General features: G+C 45.2%; 1 protein-coding gene across 2 annotated transcripts; it reads right to left on the bottom strand.

The window, feature by feature from the left end:
- Nucleotides 1–5,672: 5,672 nt before the first annotated feature.
- On the bottom strand, nt 5,673–12,815 carry HMGB3 (high mobility group box 3). Of its 2 annotated transcripts, none has more exons than XM_030209197.1 (5): nt 12,707–12,815; nt 9,466–9,622; nt 8,991–9,130; nt 8,476–8,650; nt 5,673–6,623 (listed from the first exon to the last, which is right to left on the bottom strand). In XM_030209197.1, the coding sequence occupies exons 2-5, from the start codon at nt 9,613–9,615 to the stop codon at nt 6,480–6,482; spliced, it is 609 nt and encodes a 202-aa protein (XP_030065057.1). In that variant the 5' UTR covers nt 9,616–9,622; nt 12,707–12,815; the 3' UTR covers nt 5,673–6,479. The 2 variants fall into 2 exon arrangements, with proteins under 2 accessions (XP_030065057.1, XP_030065056.1); XM_030209196.1 differs by lacking the exon at nt 12,707–12,815 and adding an exon at nt 10,989–11,379.
- Nucleotides 12,816–18,030: the final 5,215 nt, after the last annotated feature.

The following is an 18,030-nucleotide window of genomic DNA, read 5'->3' on the forward strand; positions in this document are numbered from 1 at the left end:
CCCAGGAATCGAGGGTCCCGTCCTCTGCTGAAAAAGCGCGGCAGTTGGCAATTGGCCGATGACGCCAACAGATCTAGGCTCGGCTGGCCCCAGCGCTTCGTGATGTCCAAGAACGCCTGAGCAGATAGCTGCCACTCTCCGGGCTCCAAGGTATGGCGACTGAGAAAGTCCGCCTTGACATTCATGACCCCGGCAATGTGGGCCGCTGACAGCTGTTCCAGGTTCGCTTCCGCCCACTGGCATAGATTCATGGCCTCCTTGGCTAGAGGGGCGCTCTTGGTACCTCCCTGGCGGTTGACATAGGCCACAGCCGTGGCATTATCCGACAGGACCCATACAGGCTTCAACGCCAGTACCGGGATGAACTCCAAAAGCGCCAACCGAATGGCTCTGAGTTCCAGGAGGTTGATAGACCACTTTGCCTCTGCAGGAGACCAGAGCCCCTGCGCTGTCCTTCCCAAGCAGTGGGCTCCCCAGCCCGACAAAGAGGCGTCCGTCATGACGACAATCCACTCCGGGGTCACCAGAGGCATTCCTGCAGACAACTTGTCTGTCTGCGTCCACCAGCTCAGCGCCTTGCGCACTGCTGGGTCCAAGGGAAGGCGCACAGCATAATCCTCCGACATCGGAGTCCAGCGCTGCAACAGAGAATGTTGTAGTGGTCTCATATGAGCCCTGGCCCAGGGCACTACTTCCATCGTGGCCGTCATAGCCCAACAGCTGCACATAGTCCCAAGCCCGAAGAGGAGAGGCTACTAGGAACTGGTCCATCTGAGCCTGAAGCTTGACAATCCGATTGTCTGGCAGGAACACTCTGCCCACTTGGGTGTCGAATCGAACTCCCAGATACTCCAGGGACTGAGTTGGGCGCAGCTGGCTTTTCTCCCAGTTGATGATCCACCCCAGGGAGCTCAAAAGAGCAACCACCCGGTTCACAGCTTTGCCGCACTCTGCATAAGAGGGGGCTCGGATCAACCAGTCATCCAGGTAAGGATGGACTTGTACTCCTTCCTTCCTCAGGAAGGCCACGATGACCACCATTACTTTGGAGAAGGTCCGTGGAGCAGTAGCCAACCCGAACGGGAGGGCTCTGAACTGGAAGTGTCGGCCCAGTACTGCAAAACGCAGAAAGCGTTGATGAGGAGGCCAGATGGGAATATGCAAGTCCGCTTCCTTGATGTCCAAGGATGCCAGGAACTCTCCTGCCTTCACTGCCGCTATAACAGAGCGGAGGGTCTCCATGCGAAAGTGCCTGATTGACCCCTTTGAGGTCGAGGATAGGCCGTACAGAACCTCCTTTCTTTGGTACCACAAAGTAAATGGAGTAACGTCCCTTGCCAAGCTGATTTTCTGGCACCGGAACGACCGCACCCAGGCGGATCAGATTGTCCAAGGTCTGCTGCACTGCCACAGCTTTGACCGGAGACTTGCAGGGAGAGAGTACAAACCCGTCTCTTAAGGGTTGGCAGAACTCTAGCTTGTAGCCGTCTCTGATGACTTCCAGCACCCAAGCGTCTGAAGTTATTGTGGTCCACTCGTCCAGAACCGAGGACAGCCGTCCTCCAATCTGCACTGGAGCGTGGACCAAGGCCCCGTCATTGGGTACAAGACCCTAGGGGAGGACCGGCAGGAGCACCTCCGGGACGGCGGTCTCTGCGAAAGGAATGTTGCTTGGGGGAGAAGTTCCTCTTGAAGGAAGAGGGGGCAGAGGAGCCCGACCTGCCCGGGCGGTACCGACGGGCTTCCTGAAACCGTCCTCTGGAGGTACCGGGGCGAGCACTAGCCCGAGCCCTGACCTCTGGTAACTTCTTGCCCTTAGACGTGCCGAAATCGGTCACGATTTTGTCCAGCTCGACCCCAAAGAGCAGCTTGCCTTTAAAAGGCAATCTAGCCAGGCGGGATTTAGAGGCGTGGTCAGCAGACCTATGCTTCAGCCAAAGCCACCGCCGCGCAGAGATTGTCTGAGCCATGCCTTTAGCTGAGGCCCTCAAGACATCATACAGCAAGTCTGCCAAATAGGCTAAGCCCGATTCCAGGGCCAGCCAATCAGCCCTCAAGGAATGATCCGAGGGGGAAGCCCGCTGCACCATAGACAGGCACGCCCTGGCCACATAGGAGCCGCAAACTGAGGCCTGCAAACTTAAAGCAGCCGCCTCAAAGGACGACCTTAAGGCCGCCTCCAATCTTCTGTCTTGGGCGTCCTTTAGGGCCGTGCCACCTTCCACCGGCAACGCCGTTTTCTTAGTCACCGCAGTGATTAAAGAATCCACGGTAGGCCACAGATAGGCCTCACGTTCACTTTCAGGCAAAGGATAGAGGCGGGGCATAGCCCTAGCCACTTTAAGGCTTGCTTCCGGGACATCCCATTGAGCCGAAATTAAGGTGTGGAAGGTTCTATGCGGGCGCTTCGTCCCCAGCATAATGGCAGAGCCAACAGGGGCTGAGGGAGAGACGTCCTCCGGAGAGGAAATCTTCAAAATGCCCATGGCCTGCAATAACAGGTTGGGCAAATCCTCTGAGCTAAAGAGCCGCGCTGCAGAGGGGTCATCCGCTCCATCCGAGCGGGGATCCGTCTCCTCCAAGGAATCCGCAAAGGACCGTTGGGAGAACTCAGATACGCTGCCCTCATCTACATCGGAGGAGACAAAGTCCTCCAAGGCCTGGGAATCAACCCGAGGGCGTTTACCTCCGGGGCCTCAACCTCTTTACCAGACGAGGGAGCAGGGGCAGCATTTTGCATAAGGGAGGCCTGATGCAGCAGCAAAACAAACTCGGGGGAGAAACCCCCCAGACTGTGCACTTCCGCAGCCTGGGCTACAGCCCTAGACGCACCCTCAACCGGCGCTCGCAAGAGCGGGGGAGAGACATGCTGCGCATCCAAGATGGCGTCCGGCGCGACACTCCGCGAAGGAGCCGCGCGGGAAAAACGGCGCTTAACTTTAGCCGCTTTTGTGCCGTCGCCCAAATTAAGGGCGTTCATGGCATTAATGTCTCCTACCTCAAGGGCGGCCCAAGAAGAAGCCGTCCGAGCCGCGTGGCCGGCCAAGATGGCGGAGGCGAGCAGCGGGGGATGGGCGTTTATGGCGGGAAAAACCGCCACACCTGAGGAAGGACCGGGACACTCATCGGTCACGAAACTGTCACCCAACAAGGGCGAATCAGACTTCAAGACCCCCGCATCCCCTCTAGAAGCCCCAAGCGATCCGGGGAGCGACTCTTTGTGCCCTCACCCTCCGACGCCATAGGCCACGTGGAGATCAATCGGGGAACTCCCTGCCCGCTATAAAAAGGTAAAAATTACCTGCTTTCCGCTCCGAGCTGTAACGACCTGGTGTCCCAGTGAGTAGCTGCAATAAACGTTTAAATAAACGTCGAAATAAACGCCTTTAAGGACGTTCAAAATTTTTTTTTTTAAACGGAGCCAGCGAGAGGGGGGAGAAAAGGAGGGACCTGGCGCCACCAGGTTTGCACTTGCTCAAGAAGAGCCCTCAACCCCAGGCACTCAAGAAAACCTAAAAATTAGGCTTGGAGGCCTAGCCAGAGCTGCTGCTGTGTGTGACCACCACCTGCTGAGATAGAGAACATACTGAGGAGTTTCCGGCAGCACATGACCACATATAGGGAGGCAAAAGTTTGCTCTCTATTTCCACCTGCTGGTAGATGGACACAACCCACCAGTCTATGGATTGATCAGCATGATGATATGGAATTGAGTGTCCCTTAGTCTGTACTTTTTAGGAGTGAAAAATCAATTCACTTTTACCCGTTCTACACCATTCAGGATTTTATAGACCTCAATCATACCCCCCCCTCCCCCCCCCCCCCCCCCCAAAAAAAAAAAAAAAAAAGTCATCTCTTTTCCAAACTGTAGAGCACTAACCTTTTTAGCCTTTTCTCATATGGGATGAGTTCCATTCCCTTTATAATTTTGGTTGCTCTTCTTTGAACCTTTTCTAATTCCACTATGTCTGAGATAGTGACCAGAATTAAACAATACTCAAAGTGAGGGCACACCATGCAGCAATACAATGGCATAATATCTTGGTGTTGTGAACCCCAGCATCAGGTTGAGTCCGATTATTCTTCCCAATGGGCATCAGTTTGCATTTGTCCACACTAAATTTCATCTGCCATTTGGGTGCCCAGTCTTCCTGTATTTTTTCACAATCCACGTTAATGATTTTTAATAGTTTTATGGCATCTGTGAATTTAATCACCTCACTCATGGTGGTTTTCTAGATCATTTATAAATGTTAAACAGCACCAGTCCCAGTACAGATCTACTACTACTCTGCAGAACTCCACTAGTCACCCTCCTCCATTGAGAAAAATGGCCAACAGCAGCCTATCCAGGTCACAAGAACCTAGCAGAATCCCAAAAGGTATACAGATTTCATGCTGCGTACTCCAGACATAAGCAATGTCCTGAAGTCCTCCTTTGTAATGGCTTATAGACTTTGCCTCTAAGAGCTTGTCCTTTTTAAGCCCAGCTCCCCAACCTCAGATTTAAATTGCTGCTTTGTAACTTCATTGCCTTGCCCCTTGTATTTGTACTTTTTCTGGTCACTACAGTCATGATGTGGTCCCGCCATTGGGCACAGGCATCATGAGATTCTCCATTCCTAATTCTTAATGCTGTTTTCCCATCTATACCTCCTCACAGAGGATTTCAACATATTGTGCATACTATTACCTAGATCAAAGCTGTCTAATCACAGCCTCACAAGGGTAGGTTTTCATGATTTCCATTATGAATATGCATGAGATCTATTTGCACACAATGGAGGCACTGAATGCAAATGGATCTCATATATTCATTGGGGAAATGACTACATTGCAGCCCTTGAGGACTATGGTTAGACATCCCTAACCTAGATAATTTCCCTGGGTGATAACCCCTAATGTGGAACTTTGCATTGTGTAGCTGTATTTTCCCCCTACGTGCATCACTTTACACTTGTTCATATTAAGTTTCATCTCATTTGAATGCCCAATCTACCAAGGTCCTCATGCATTTCTCACAATTCTATTTAATGAGCTTTCAATAACTCCTCTAAGTTTTAAACAGCTGTTCCTATTTCCACAGGCTTTACAAAAAACTAAAAAAAGTCAGAATATGAGTACATCCCTATTCTTCTCTCTTTTTGCATCTCCTAAACTATAGGTTTCCTCACGCACTGGGAACATCAGCATCCTGTATCAGCCCCGATTTAGGAAGTCCTTTGATCCAGAAAACCAAGACTCCTAATACAGATGAGAATTTGAGACTGGTATTTGTCATCCCCCCCAACTTAGAAAAATAGTAATTCGAGAGGCACAGTCCATGCCTTGGAGACATTACAGGAACCTCAAGGCAAAATGACCAGGGCTGAGGCACAAACAAGCCAGGATAATTCCTTCCAAAACCAAATTAAACGCAGTAAGTTTAACAGAAAGTCCACTTTTTCTAAGTTAAATGAAGCTGCAGGAAGCACAGTCTACTGATGTTACCTTACAAAACCACAAGTAAACTCACATCACTAATACATCTAAAATAATGACCATTCATTTAACATTCAGCACAAACATAGAATCATCACAATCCAGTCATATGACATCCTACTTTGTGATTAGGATGTTAAGCTACATTTCAGTACAAGCCCATGAAAGATTTAGAATATTCAAGAAACCACTTAAAAACATAATACTGTTTATTTTGATTCAAAAACATTTCAGCATTCTAAACATAGAAAAAAAAATTGCAAGTTTAAATACAGAATCTCTGAACTTTTAATTGCTGCACTTCCTCTTCACTTGAGAATGGGGATTAGTTTTAGTTGAAACCCAATTTAGCTAAAACGATCCATGTTTCTCATGCCAGTTTAACCCCTTCCATAAAACTAAGAATGGCAGCAAAACGCTATTTCACTATATACAGAAAGACAACTTCAAGCTAAATGGACACCCACTGTAGTGTAAATAGATCTACCCTCACAGTGCATGCTCTGGGTCATGATAGCACCGTATGGGAGGTACCATCTTCCAAGATTTCCCTCCTTAAGGCACTACAATGCTAAAAGCATGTACTACAAGAATTTGTCTACTTTTTACAGACTATAGATATGTACAGTTTATAACCCAGGATTTTCTAGCCAAGAACCATATAGTTAACACCTTACAAATTAAAAAAAAAAGATGCTTGAAACATTTTTAAATGCTTTGTTACACCAACAGCAAAGTGCACAGAGTGAGGAGAATGAGCGCCTTTCCTTAAAAATTGTTTGGAAATATATACAGCTTTAATACAGTTTCAGGATGCTCAGTACACCCATGGCCACATAATGTAAACCAGTTACAACTCCGTGAGCATTTTAGAAACTACATTTGATATTTTCCAATTCTGTCAAATCCAATAAAGGCAGCTGACACCAACTCAAGTGAGATGGCTCATTTTTGTTTCCCCTACTCTATGGTATCCACATAGAAACAAATATACAGTTTTATTCATCATCATCCTCTTCCTCGTCCTCTTCTTCCTCCTCTTCTTCGTCATCCTCCTCTTCATCCTCCATCTTTTTCCGAGCTGCTTTAGGAGCACCTTTTGCACCATCCATTTTTCCTTTTGACTTGTAGTCTGCAACATCCTGCAAGTATCAAAGAAAAATCAAGCTGTTAATAGCAATACTACATATCCAAACCCAGCAAATTTAACGTTTTAAGTAAGGCAAATTTTTTTAAAAACAAAAGCCAACCAAGAATTCTGCACTGGGTGAAGTTACACATGCACAGGATACAGATCTGTTGAGTCAAAATATAATCCTATAAAAAACATGAGAAAAACTTATTTGACTGCCCCAATATTTTCTGCACAAACCACTTTCCATTCTTTTGGAGTGCTAACCAGAAGGCTAGCCAATGCCACCACTGTTGTTTTGCAACTACTATTCTAGAAGCCAGTTTATTTTATATCCCATTTTAACTCTGTTCTAATAGCCCTTGGCTGGGAGCCATGCACTGGGGCACCCCATTCCAGATTCCTTCAATTATAGGCCCTAAATATGTTACTATTACTTATTTCTATAGCACTGTACACTAAACAGGTAAAAGTCCCTGCTCAACAGATTTTACAATCTAATCAAGACAAACAGGGCAAATAAGGGATAAAGGAATTACTTAAGGTGGGAATAATAAAACAAGACATGGGTACTGAATAAGTGAACATAGATTTGAAGACAGTCAGAGAGGGAGCTTGATGCACTGACTCAGAAGTCTATTTCCAGGCATATGGTACAGCAAGATAAAAGGAACCTGGAGTTGGCCATGGAGAAGGGTACAGATAAGGGATTTACCCAATGAATGGAGTTCCTGGGAAGGAGTGTAAGGAGAGATACTGAGGAGCTAAAGAGTGATGCACTTTTAAGTCAATAAGAGGAGTTTCAACTGTATGTGGAAACAGATAGGGAACCAGCTTAGTGGGAAACCTGTGAGAAGCAGGTTGCAGTAGTCTACGCATGAGGAGATGAGTATAGCTAAGACATTGTAATAGAGAACAAAAAAACAAAAAAAAAAAACAAAAACAAACAGGCTTTACCAGTTTTTTTTCGACATGTGCAGAAAAAGAGGATTCAAAGATGTTGGCTATAACACTACAAAAAAAAAAAAAAGTGCTTATGTGCATCAAGGTACCAGAAAACCATTAATGAGATCTATTAAAAAGGTAATATGCAAACCAGCAGTAATGGATTGTCACACTACTCATAAGCAACAATCCATAGTTAACTGGTAGTGATAACTTATACCTGTATTGATAGGGGCATACATGCAGATAGTGTATGCCTACAACATCTCCACCTTCTCTGTACAAAAATGCACACTGTCCCTTTTAGATGCTGCATAGCCATGGAAATGCAAGCATTTTTTTTACTTTAAGGTGTCAGGATAGAGATGAGACCATAGGAAAAGCAGTTTCTATAATGTCCAAAACTTGGGCATACCCCTGAATTCTATAACTTGCATGCAAAGTTAGAAAATAGCATCAGTTGCGTGCATAACTTAGCTGCACATTGGCACTGACAAGCAGTTGCACATAACTGCCCTTAAGTCAGCATTCTACAAATTGTGCACACCAACTCCATATGCAAGGAGGTGTGGACCTGGGAGAGGCATACCTAACACTTACTGCACTCAAGTTAAGCTAGTATCCTAGGACAGCAATTATGCACATTATTGCTGATGCAGAATTCACACTTAATGCACATCATTCTGGCACTTTAGAAGACCTGTAGAGAATTACCCCCCCACAGTATTTCGAGCATAAAATTGTGTGATCAGTTACAGGTAAGTAAAATATGGCTAGAACAGGACTAGAGACCATCTAAGCTCCCCCCTACCTACAGACAGTTGTATATGCCCAATATATCCTTCACATATTAGCCAAAACAAAAGTCTTGCCCCTCAAGTTGTGGCAAATCTAGGCTTGCCACAATTCATGCTCACCTTTTCATATTTTTCCTTCAGCTTAGCTGCTTTGTTATTATATGGCTGCTTTTCACCATCACTAAGATTGTTCCACATTTCACCAAGTTTCTTGGCCACATCTCCAATAGATATGCCAGGATTTGTGGATTTGATTTTAGGACGAAATTCAGAACAGAACAAGAAGAAACCAGACCTGGTGGGGGGGCAGAAAAACAGACACAGTAAAAGCCCAAATACCCAGTGTTGGGACATTTTTGGGTCCATTTCTTTTCAACAAAAAATGTTTACCTATCCAATGAATGCTTATCTAGATAGTACCTCAGGTATACACAGCTAAACTGAACTACAAACAAGTTACCCAGAAATGGACTGTTTAAAAAAAAAAAAAAAAAAACCCACACCCACCCACAGATGGACAGTTACTGTATTTATTATAATGGTCAGTATATATATATATATATATATATATATATACACACACACACAAGTATTTTTTTTTTTTTGGGGGGGGGGGGGGGTGTTGGTTTACTTACGGGGGCCTCTTTGGAGCATTGGGATCCTTCTTTTTCTTACCACCTTTAACTGGTCCATAATCTTTCATTTCTCTATCATACCGCACTTTATCAGCCTTTGCGAGATCTTCAAATTTGGACTTCTCCTTAGCAGACATTATCTGATATAAAAAAAAAAAACCACCACACCAGATGTAAATTCAACTGCAAACCATTATTTTGTAGTTATAAACATGACATTTAATTCAATCCATACTTCAAATGGCACATGGACATACTCTGATGTGTAATGCAATGCTAGTACAATAGCTTAAAAAGGTTTAGTACTTTTAATCCTCATTCTAAATGCCGAATGTACAAATCAAATTATGAAAACAGAAGTAGAATATAGTCATGATCATAATACATTGAAGAAATATTTAAGTATATGACCAAACTCTGCCAACATACATGACTATACCAAAGACCATAAAATTATTTTAAAAACAAGGAATACCTTCCATCTCTCTGAACACTTCTTGGAGAATTCTGCAAAATTCACTGGAATTTCAGGATTTTTCTTCTTGTGTTCTTCACGGCAGGTCTGCACAAAGTAGGCATAGGCAGACATTTTGCCTTTGGGCTTCTTTGGGTCACCTTTAGCCATCTTGTTTCTTTAAAGAATAATAAAAAAAAATCCACAATGTTTAAAGCTTGTGTAATTGCCCTTGAGCTCAATACTCACCTGTAACTGTCAGTGGTCACATTTTGGGGGCAATTCTAGAACAGGGTACCTAAACTTAGGTGACCATAGTATGTGCTTTAGGAGCCTATTCTGTAAAAGGAAGGTAGGGGCCTATTTTCCTTTATAAAATTCTAGCCTAACTGGGTATTTATACACTTAAAATTTAAGCATGATCACATATCAACTATAGAGCTGGTATAAGTGAAAGCATTTAAGTGCTACAGGATTCCGTTACACGGTAAGTGGAAGCCCTACCTATGTTCCACCTATGCTACACCACTATGCTACTCATTTTCAAAGCATTTAGACAGTTCCATAAGTTATTATGGAACTTTGTAATTACAGCCTAAAAGTGCTTTGAAAATACACCTCAAGTTAGTTAAGTGCTATTTTTAACCAAAGTGGCATCCTAGCATCTACATACTTAACACATGCAATTGGCCATTTATGTTTGCAGAACACCTGGCAGGTCTTTTACTAAGGTGTGCTAGCATTTTTAGCTCATGCTAAAAGTCAGCTGGCTCTAAATACTCAAACACCCATAGGAATATAGAGGGGGTGTCTGCATTTAACACAAAAATGCTAGTGCACCTTAGTAAAAAGGCCCCAGGTGTTAGCAAAATACTCATGAACGCTCACAAGCATATACAATTGGCTATTGTGGTGCTACAGCACCTTAAAGAGGATTCATTTTTTGTCTAGATTAGTACAGTTGCTGCAACTCACTCTTAGGAAAAGTTGAGTTGGCATTGAGGACAGAACTATACGCTCTCATTTAATAATCTTCAAGGTGCCTGTGCTGCTACTCTGTGCCGAATTAAAAAATAAAATAAAAAAAATTCGGTGGCATTTTAGTAAACTTGGTCTCTGCCTGTTCATGTAAAGTGCCAGTCATCCTTATGCAGCTAATTACTGCAGTAACTAACAAACCCAAAACCATATTTTCCACTGTCAATTACACTAGAAGTGTTTTAAGTTTAAATCCTCCTAGTTCACATTATAGACATCTTTCGCATAAATGCAGACCACCCACAATAAGTTATTTCAGCAAGTCGTAATTTTATTGTATCTAAAATAAGCCTCCAGATCAGAGCCGTACTTTCTGCTGAGGTAAAGCAATATATAAAATAGCAAACACTCAAATCAGCCAGAGCGAATGTATAATGATGCTCAGTTGTTAAACTTATGAAGGTTCCCGATTTTTTTTTTTTTTAAACAGCACGGATGTTCTTTTCTTCTCAGCTTCCCGCCATCTTTTTCCTTTCTCCACACCCAAGGTCATCATAAAAAATTACCTTTGAAAAATAAAAGTTCGCACTCTAAAAGCCGGGCAGCCTTTCAGCGCAGTCAGCGCACGTATAAAAGAGCGTCTCGGGCTAGAGAGCACAACGCGCCACACACGAGGCTGCAAAATGAAGAGCCGCTGCCTCACTCCGCTAAAGACGACAGGTCACCAAGACACCAATAATTCATCTTCCATTTTGTGAAATGCTTCCTCATGAAAGAAACTGCCCCTCAAATCGTCCCCTCTAAAAAGGCTTTCGGTGTGGGGGGCCCGGGAAAAGGAGAGAGGCGGGAGGCGACGTCTCCAACGCTTTGGCCGTCGAGCGAAAGGCTTCAGTAAAGTATATAGGCTCGCTATTGAGTATATAGAGAAGCGTTGCTCTTCTCTGCCATAGCCCTCCCATTCACTAAAATGGCTTCTCTGTGCAGAGCGCGGCGCCCAGGCGGTGCAATACCTAACAAAGCCACACGCGCGCGCGCGCACACCCCCCTCCCTCCCTCCCTCACGCTCATTCCCCTGCACTCTGCTGCAACCCTAATGCCCCCCGCGCCCCCACCAACCAAACCACCAAAACAGAAATACACCCCAAGGCCGGGTCCGTCGCACCGGGCGTTATGGTGAAGCTAGAGACACGTTTCAGGGCGCCCCCCCTACCCCTCCCCCGCCTCCTCCTTAGCGCAGTGGCTCAGTAACAAAGGCTCGTGCTCGGCCATGACAGGCAGTGCCGTTCTCAGCCGCTCTGTGGGGGTGGGGGGGCAAATACAAGAGGTGCGCTGTCGTCGGCATTGAGAGAAAAAAAATGGGGGCAAACCAAAGGTGTTTGGGGGGGGGGGGGGAATATTGTAAAATGTGGTACTTTATGGTCACGCCGCTGCCGCACGAGGAAAAAAAAGTAGGGAGCCCCCTCCCTCCCCAAAACGGGGGGGGGGGGGGCAGCACAGGTTACGACTGCACCACCACCAGCTGCCCACCACACCGGGGCATTAGCAAAGCGGCCCCGCCGTCCAGAGACGGCCTTGATGCTCAAGCAGAATTAAGGCGCGCGCGGAAATCGCACAGGATACCCGGGCCAGGCAGCGGCCTCCACTCGATGACCTGAGTTATTGGTCGTATTACTATTTTTTTCATATTACCCCGCGCGCTTCTCTCGCGTGCCGGGAATACCCAGCACTCCGTGCAGCCGCTTCTCCGAGCCAGCAACAAGAAAAACAGCCCCCAACTTCAGAGCTCACACTCGCCACTGGCAGAAGAAGCGGGGAAAGGGGGAGGGGGAGGAGGAAAAAAAAAAAAGTTACACATAAAACAAGGGGTGAGGGGAGAGCGAATACAGTTTTATGCATCCCACAGATACAATTTTTTTTTTCAAGTCGAACGGTTCACTCGCGCGCTGCATAACAAATAACGAGACATCTATAACACGGCGCGGCTGCAACTCGGAAGGTAAGATCCGAGCAAAGTCCCATCACTGTAAGTCGCTCTGCGGGGCCAAAGTATTTATGTCACGGGGCGCGCCAAGAACAAAAAAATATATATCGGCATACATATATACACGAAGACAGAAAAAGTTTGACGGTACATGCTAGGGCGCGGCAAAGAACGACGGCAAAAGAAGCACAAGGAGACCAACGGCGGAAGGGCAGTGGTGCAGTGAAGGAGAGGCGCAAATTGGCGAAATCGGCCAACCTGCGCGACGCGAAGAAAGAGAGGGAATCGGTCCACTGAACGTACCTGTATTGTTCACTATAGTGCGGGAAGGAAGCACAGAACACACGGCGCCTGGCTCTTCGATGTGTACGTACGCACACACGCGCCCTGGGCTCAGCCTCGCGCCGCCTCACTGTCGCCGGAAAGCGCTGTGATTGGTTGCCGGCTGCCGTCGTTTAAAACAGCCTCCGCATAGTCTCATTGGGTGGGAGGTGTTGATCATCTAGTTGGCCGCTAGGGGGTGTGTGCTGCGTCTGTTATGAATATAGTGGAGGGGTAAGTGATGAAGTTGATGATGAACGGAAAGAAGTGTGAAAGCATAGCTTGGGAGGACGGTCACCATTTGCTGAGTTTTATTTTTCTGGAGCTGAAACGTGCTTAAGGAGGAGAGAACAGGTGTTTTTTTTTTTGGGGGGGGGGTATTGGAATGAGGAGGTGAGATGTTTCATTGAGTGAGTTGTCTGCGTTTCTGGTTGCTCCTTTTAATAGCACGTGGATGTAGTTTGAACCTGTTCTAGTCAGTGTTGCTTTTCATTGATCCTGAATGCATGCAGCATGTATGTCAACGATGTAATAGGTGAATTTAGTTAGCAGCTGGCCACAGCTGTACAATTTCGGATCCACTGTCTGCCCTGAATGTGGTTATGATAAATATATTAAATGTTAGCTTATCAAAAGTTTATTGCTATGCAAAATATGAAGATTTAAAATGATGGCTAAAAATTGTCGGTATGCCAAATTGCAGTTCTTCTACTTTGGATAGATGAATGTATGAGTTCACATACTCAGCAATTCTACTTTGAATACGTGAGTATATGAATTCACATACTCAGCCTAACAGCCAACACCAGTTCCCCATCAGGGCCAGTCCGTTTTTGATGCTCTAGTATTAGGTAAACTGAACATTCAGCTGAATGCTACTGCTTTCGACTCCTAACCATGACTCTCTTACTCAGTACCCTCACTTATTGCCCTATCCTTTATCCTCACCTCTTTATTCCCCTACCCTTAATTGTTCTGTCTGTCTCATGTCTTATCTAGATTGTAAGCTCTTTGAGCAGGGACTGTCTTTTTTTTGTGTATGGTGTGCAGCGCTGCGTATGCCTTGTAGCGCTATGGAAATGATAAGTAGTAATGCCCCAGCCTCTCCTGTCCACCATTTTCTCTTCTTACCCTCTTGTTGTCTAGCATCTTGCCTACACCCACCTCCCCCAAGTAGCCAGCATCACTCATTACTTATGCCCTCAGGTGTCCAGCCTCTCCTCTCCTTTATTCCCCACTCCAAGTGGCCATTATCCCTCCCCAGATATCCAGCATCTCTCTTCTGTTCCCGCTTGTTCAGTCACTGTTGTTGCCACTGCCACAGACTTCCAGTAGGCCAGCCCTAAAGCTAAGTGAGACTGAGTGTTAACCGCAGGCCTTGAACAGATGTATGTGCTCAAGGCCTGCCATGTCCTGCACTCTCTGAACTTATGTGCAAGGCCTTCTGGTGCTGTCCCCAGATTTATGCCACCCTAGGCACATGTCTAGTCCACCTAATTATAAAGCTGATACTGCATATCTTTTACCTGAGCTTTCTTTTTTAATTTTATTGTTAATAACAAATGAAAATGAAGAATAATTGACAAAGGAAAAAGCATGTCACAGCAAGAAATATCATCATTATAAATAATCAGTAATCAATATCAAAGAAACATAACCATAGTGAACTGCAGGGTTGTATAGCCCACAAATGTGGAGGTCCAAGAGTCAATGATCAGGAATGTGATTGCAGGAAAATAAATAGAAATAAAGCAAATGGGTTAGCTAACATATGTCTCCTACAATATAGTCCAGTACATACAGACCCTAACTGATGTGTTTACCCATTTGTACCACCGTATTCCTCTCCAAGGACGCTACCAAACTCCTTACCCACACCCTTATCACCTCTCGCCTAGACTACTGCAATTTGCTTCTCGCTGGTCTCCCGCTCAGCCATCTATCTCCTCTTCAATCTGTCCAAAACTCTGCTGCGCATCTTATATTCCGCCAGAATCGCTATACTCACGTTAGCCCTCTCCTCAAGTCGCTTCACTGGCTCCCTATCCGCTTCCGCATACGGTTCAAACTTCTCCTTTTGACCTACAAGTGCATCCACTCCGCAGCTCCTCAGTACCTTTCTGCTCTCATCTCTCCCTACACTCCTCCCCGTGAACTCCGTTCGCTGGGTAAATGTCTCCTGTCGTCCCCCTTCTTCCCCACTGCTAACTCCTGGCTCCGTTCCTTCTATCTCTTTGCTCCCTATGCCTGGAGTAGACTCCCTGAGCCAGTACATCAGGCTCAGTCTCTGGCTGTCTTCAAGTCTAGGCTTAAAGCCCACCTCTTTGCTACTGCTTTCGACTCCTAACCATGACTGTCTTACTCAACACCCTCACTTATGACCCCTACCACTGCAATTTCCCCACCCCTAGCTGTCTGTTCATCTGTCCAATTTAGATTGTAAGCTCTGTTGAGCAGGGACTGTCTTTTCATGTTAATTTGTACAGCGCTGCGTAAGTCTAGTAGCGCTATAGAAATGTTTAAAAAAAACTCTTAATTTAGAAGTATGCAGCAATGATTTTGCTGCATACTTTGCCAACAAAATTAAAAGTCTCCACCAAGATTTACAGGCAATCCCACCCAGTGCCCAACCAGTCAACCAGAGGTGCACAAACTCACCCCCTCCTAACAGAGACAGATGGAACACTTTTAACCTAATGACAGAGGAGAGCATTGACAAAATCCTAAGAGACCTTCGACCAACTACCTGCTCTCTCGATCCCTGCCCATCAAAGATAGTGCAGCAGGCAAGTATGGGCCTTATAGAAGGCGCCACAAAAATTGTGAACACCTCTCTTTCTAATGGGCAACTACCAACAGCATTAAAAAGGGCAGTGGTTCGCCCTCTGCTGAAGAAAAACAGCCTTGACCAGGACAAACTTGAAAGTTACAGGCCAGTATCCAACATCCCGTTTCTAGGGAAACTCATAGAACAAACAGTCTGTGTTCAACTTAATGAATGGCTAGAAAAGAGTAACTGCTAAATCCATGTCAATCTGGATTCAGACCTGGTTATGGAACAGAAACGGTCCTCGTATCCCTGCTAGATGATCTTCACAGAAACCGAGACAAGGGATTTGCCTCGATGTTAGTACTGCTAGATTTCTCAGCAGCTTTTGACACTGTGGATCATGATATCTTGCTGGCATGACTGACAGAAACAGGTATCAATGGAACAGTACTTGCCTGGTTCAGATCCTATCAGACAGGCAAGAATCCATAATGATTGGCAGCAACTCATCACCACCATGGACACTGACCTGCGGGGTACCACAAGGATCAATACTGTCACCTATTCTGTTCAATATCTACCTCAAGCCAAAGCTGAGCTGATTTGGTCAATGGACACTCAGTTCTACATCTATGCGGATGATGTGCAGCTACTCATCCCCATTGAACTTGACTTACCCACAGCCTTGAATAAACTGATCACTTGTCTAACATCAATTCAAGAATGGGCTAAACACAACAAACTTTGCCTGAACCCAAGTAAAACCGAGCTTCTCTGGATCCCTAACACAAGTGGATACATACCTGACATCAAAATCCCTTTTGGGAAGTATGAACTCCCCCTCAAATCACAAGTCAGGAACCTGGAATACAGCTAGATTCAACACTTACTCTGATTCCCCAAATCCAAGCAACCTTCAAGAGCTGCTTCCACTATTTGCCATAGCTACGCAGCCTCTCTCCTTACATCGAGAAGGTAAATCTTATCCCAGTTGTGCATGCCATGGTAACATCAAGACTGGATTACTGCAATCCACTATACAATGGTCTGACTACAAAGGGCCTGCACCAGCTCCAGTTAATTCAGAATGCAGCAGCAAGACTCATAGAAGGTTGCAAGCGACATGACCACATCACACCATTTTTGCAAAAACTTCATTGGCTACCAGTACAAAACTCTATGTCTGATCTTCAAGGCCCTGAAAGGAAATGACCCCGAGTATCTGAAGAATAGGATGATCCTCCACACACCACCAAGGACACTAAGGTCCTCCCAAGGACTTTCACTAACTACACCCTCTCCAATAGACATTACACGATGTGATACCTGCAAGCGAGCCTTCTTCAGAGTAGCCTCCACACTCTGGAATGCATTGCCTGAAAGGCTCCGCTTAACACAAGACTACCTCTACTTCAGGAAGTAGGTAAAAGCTTGGCTCTTCAACCAAGCCTTTAATGGAAGAAGTAACTAACTTGTTAGTCTCACTCACACACACAAGGATTGACTCGGGCTGCACATACTGCAGCGGCACATGTTTATCCACTCCTACCCTAGCTGAGATAATATTTAACCATCTCTCTGACCTCACGTGCAACTTTTTTCAAATCAGTCACCTTACTTTCTAAGTCTTCCTACTTTCTTACTCATCTATATGTTACAACTTTGCCTTACCCTTCACTACCAATTATAATGCTCTAGTACATATTGTGTTGTCATTGCAAATAGTATACCATGCCATACTTTGTATTGTTGATCGAATGTTTTACTGATCTAATTGCCTATTGCTCATGTTTGATCTATTCTTACTGTACACCGCCTTGAGTGAATTCTGTCAAAAAGGCGGTAAATAAATCCTAATAAATAAATAAAATAAGGTTTTTATTTTATTTTTTTATTTGTAGCATTTGTGTCGCACTTTTTCTCACCGATTTGCAGGCTCAATGTGGCTTACATTTGACGTAATGGCGGTTGCCATTTCCGGGTAACAGAATTACAAATGGTATTGCGTTAAGGTACATACTTACATGGTTGCATACATGGAACATAACATATATGGAACAGATCATGGTGTATGTATATATATATATATATCACGTGCATACATACCTGGTAAAGCAGAATACATTATGGTATTGCATGAAGGTTCCTGAGTAATACATTGGATTGTAACATACATTAGGTCTTCGACTATAGAGAGACCCTATTCGACAAGGTTTAAGGTTGTAGTGCTTGATCATTAATAGTAAAAAGGTTGATCAGTCATGTGGGAAGATTTCGGTTTTGTGTTCCATACACTATTAGCTAATCTAAATATACATTTACAAGGAAATCTAAACTAAAATATAGACCCTAGAGAAAGTGCTTCCTGGAACATAGGAATTGCTTTTTTCTTTCCTGGGTCTGTCAGCAGACTGTCCCAGATGGCAAAAAAATAGATATTGTGTAGTGGTGGAAACCAGTGGCGTAGCTACGTGGGGCCTGAGGGGGCCTGGGCCCCCGTAGATTTCAGTCGGGACCCCCCTCCCGGTGAACCCGC

This window comes from Microcaecilia unicolor, chromosome 7 (genome assembly GCF_901765095.1).
Source record: "Microcaecilia unicolor chromosome 7, aMicUni1.1, whole genome shotgun sequence".
Taxonomy (NCBI): Eukaryota; Metazoa; Chordata; class Amphibia; order Gymnophiona; family Siphonopidae; genus Microcaecilia; species Microcaecilia unicolor.

What these genes read in the sequence shown, in the direction of transcription:
- HMGB3 (XM_030209197.1), bottom strand. Translation starts at nt 9,615, where the DNA reads ATGGCTAAAGGTGACCCAAAGAAGCCCAAAGGCAAAATGTCTGCCTAT. An exon ending in AGTGTTCAGAGAGATGGAAG is followed by an intron (nt 9,131 to 9,465) that starts GTATTCCTTGTT and finishes TTTTTATATCAG; the next exon opens with ATAATGTCTGCTAAGGAGAA. An exon ending in AATGCTCCAAAGAGGCCCCC is followed by an intron (nt 8,651 to 8,990) that starts GTAAGTAAACCA and finishes CCCCCCCACCAG; the next exon opens with GTCTGGTTTCTTCTTGTTCT.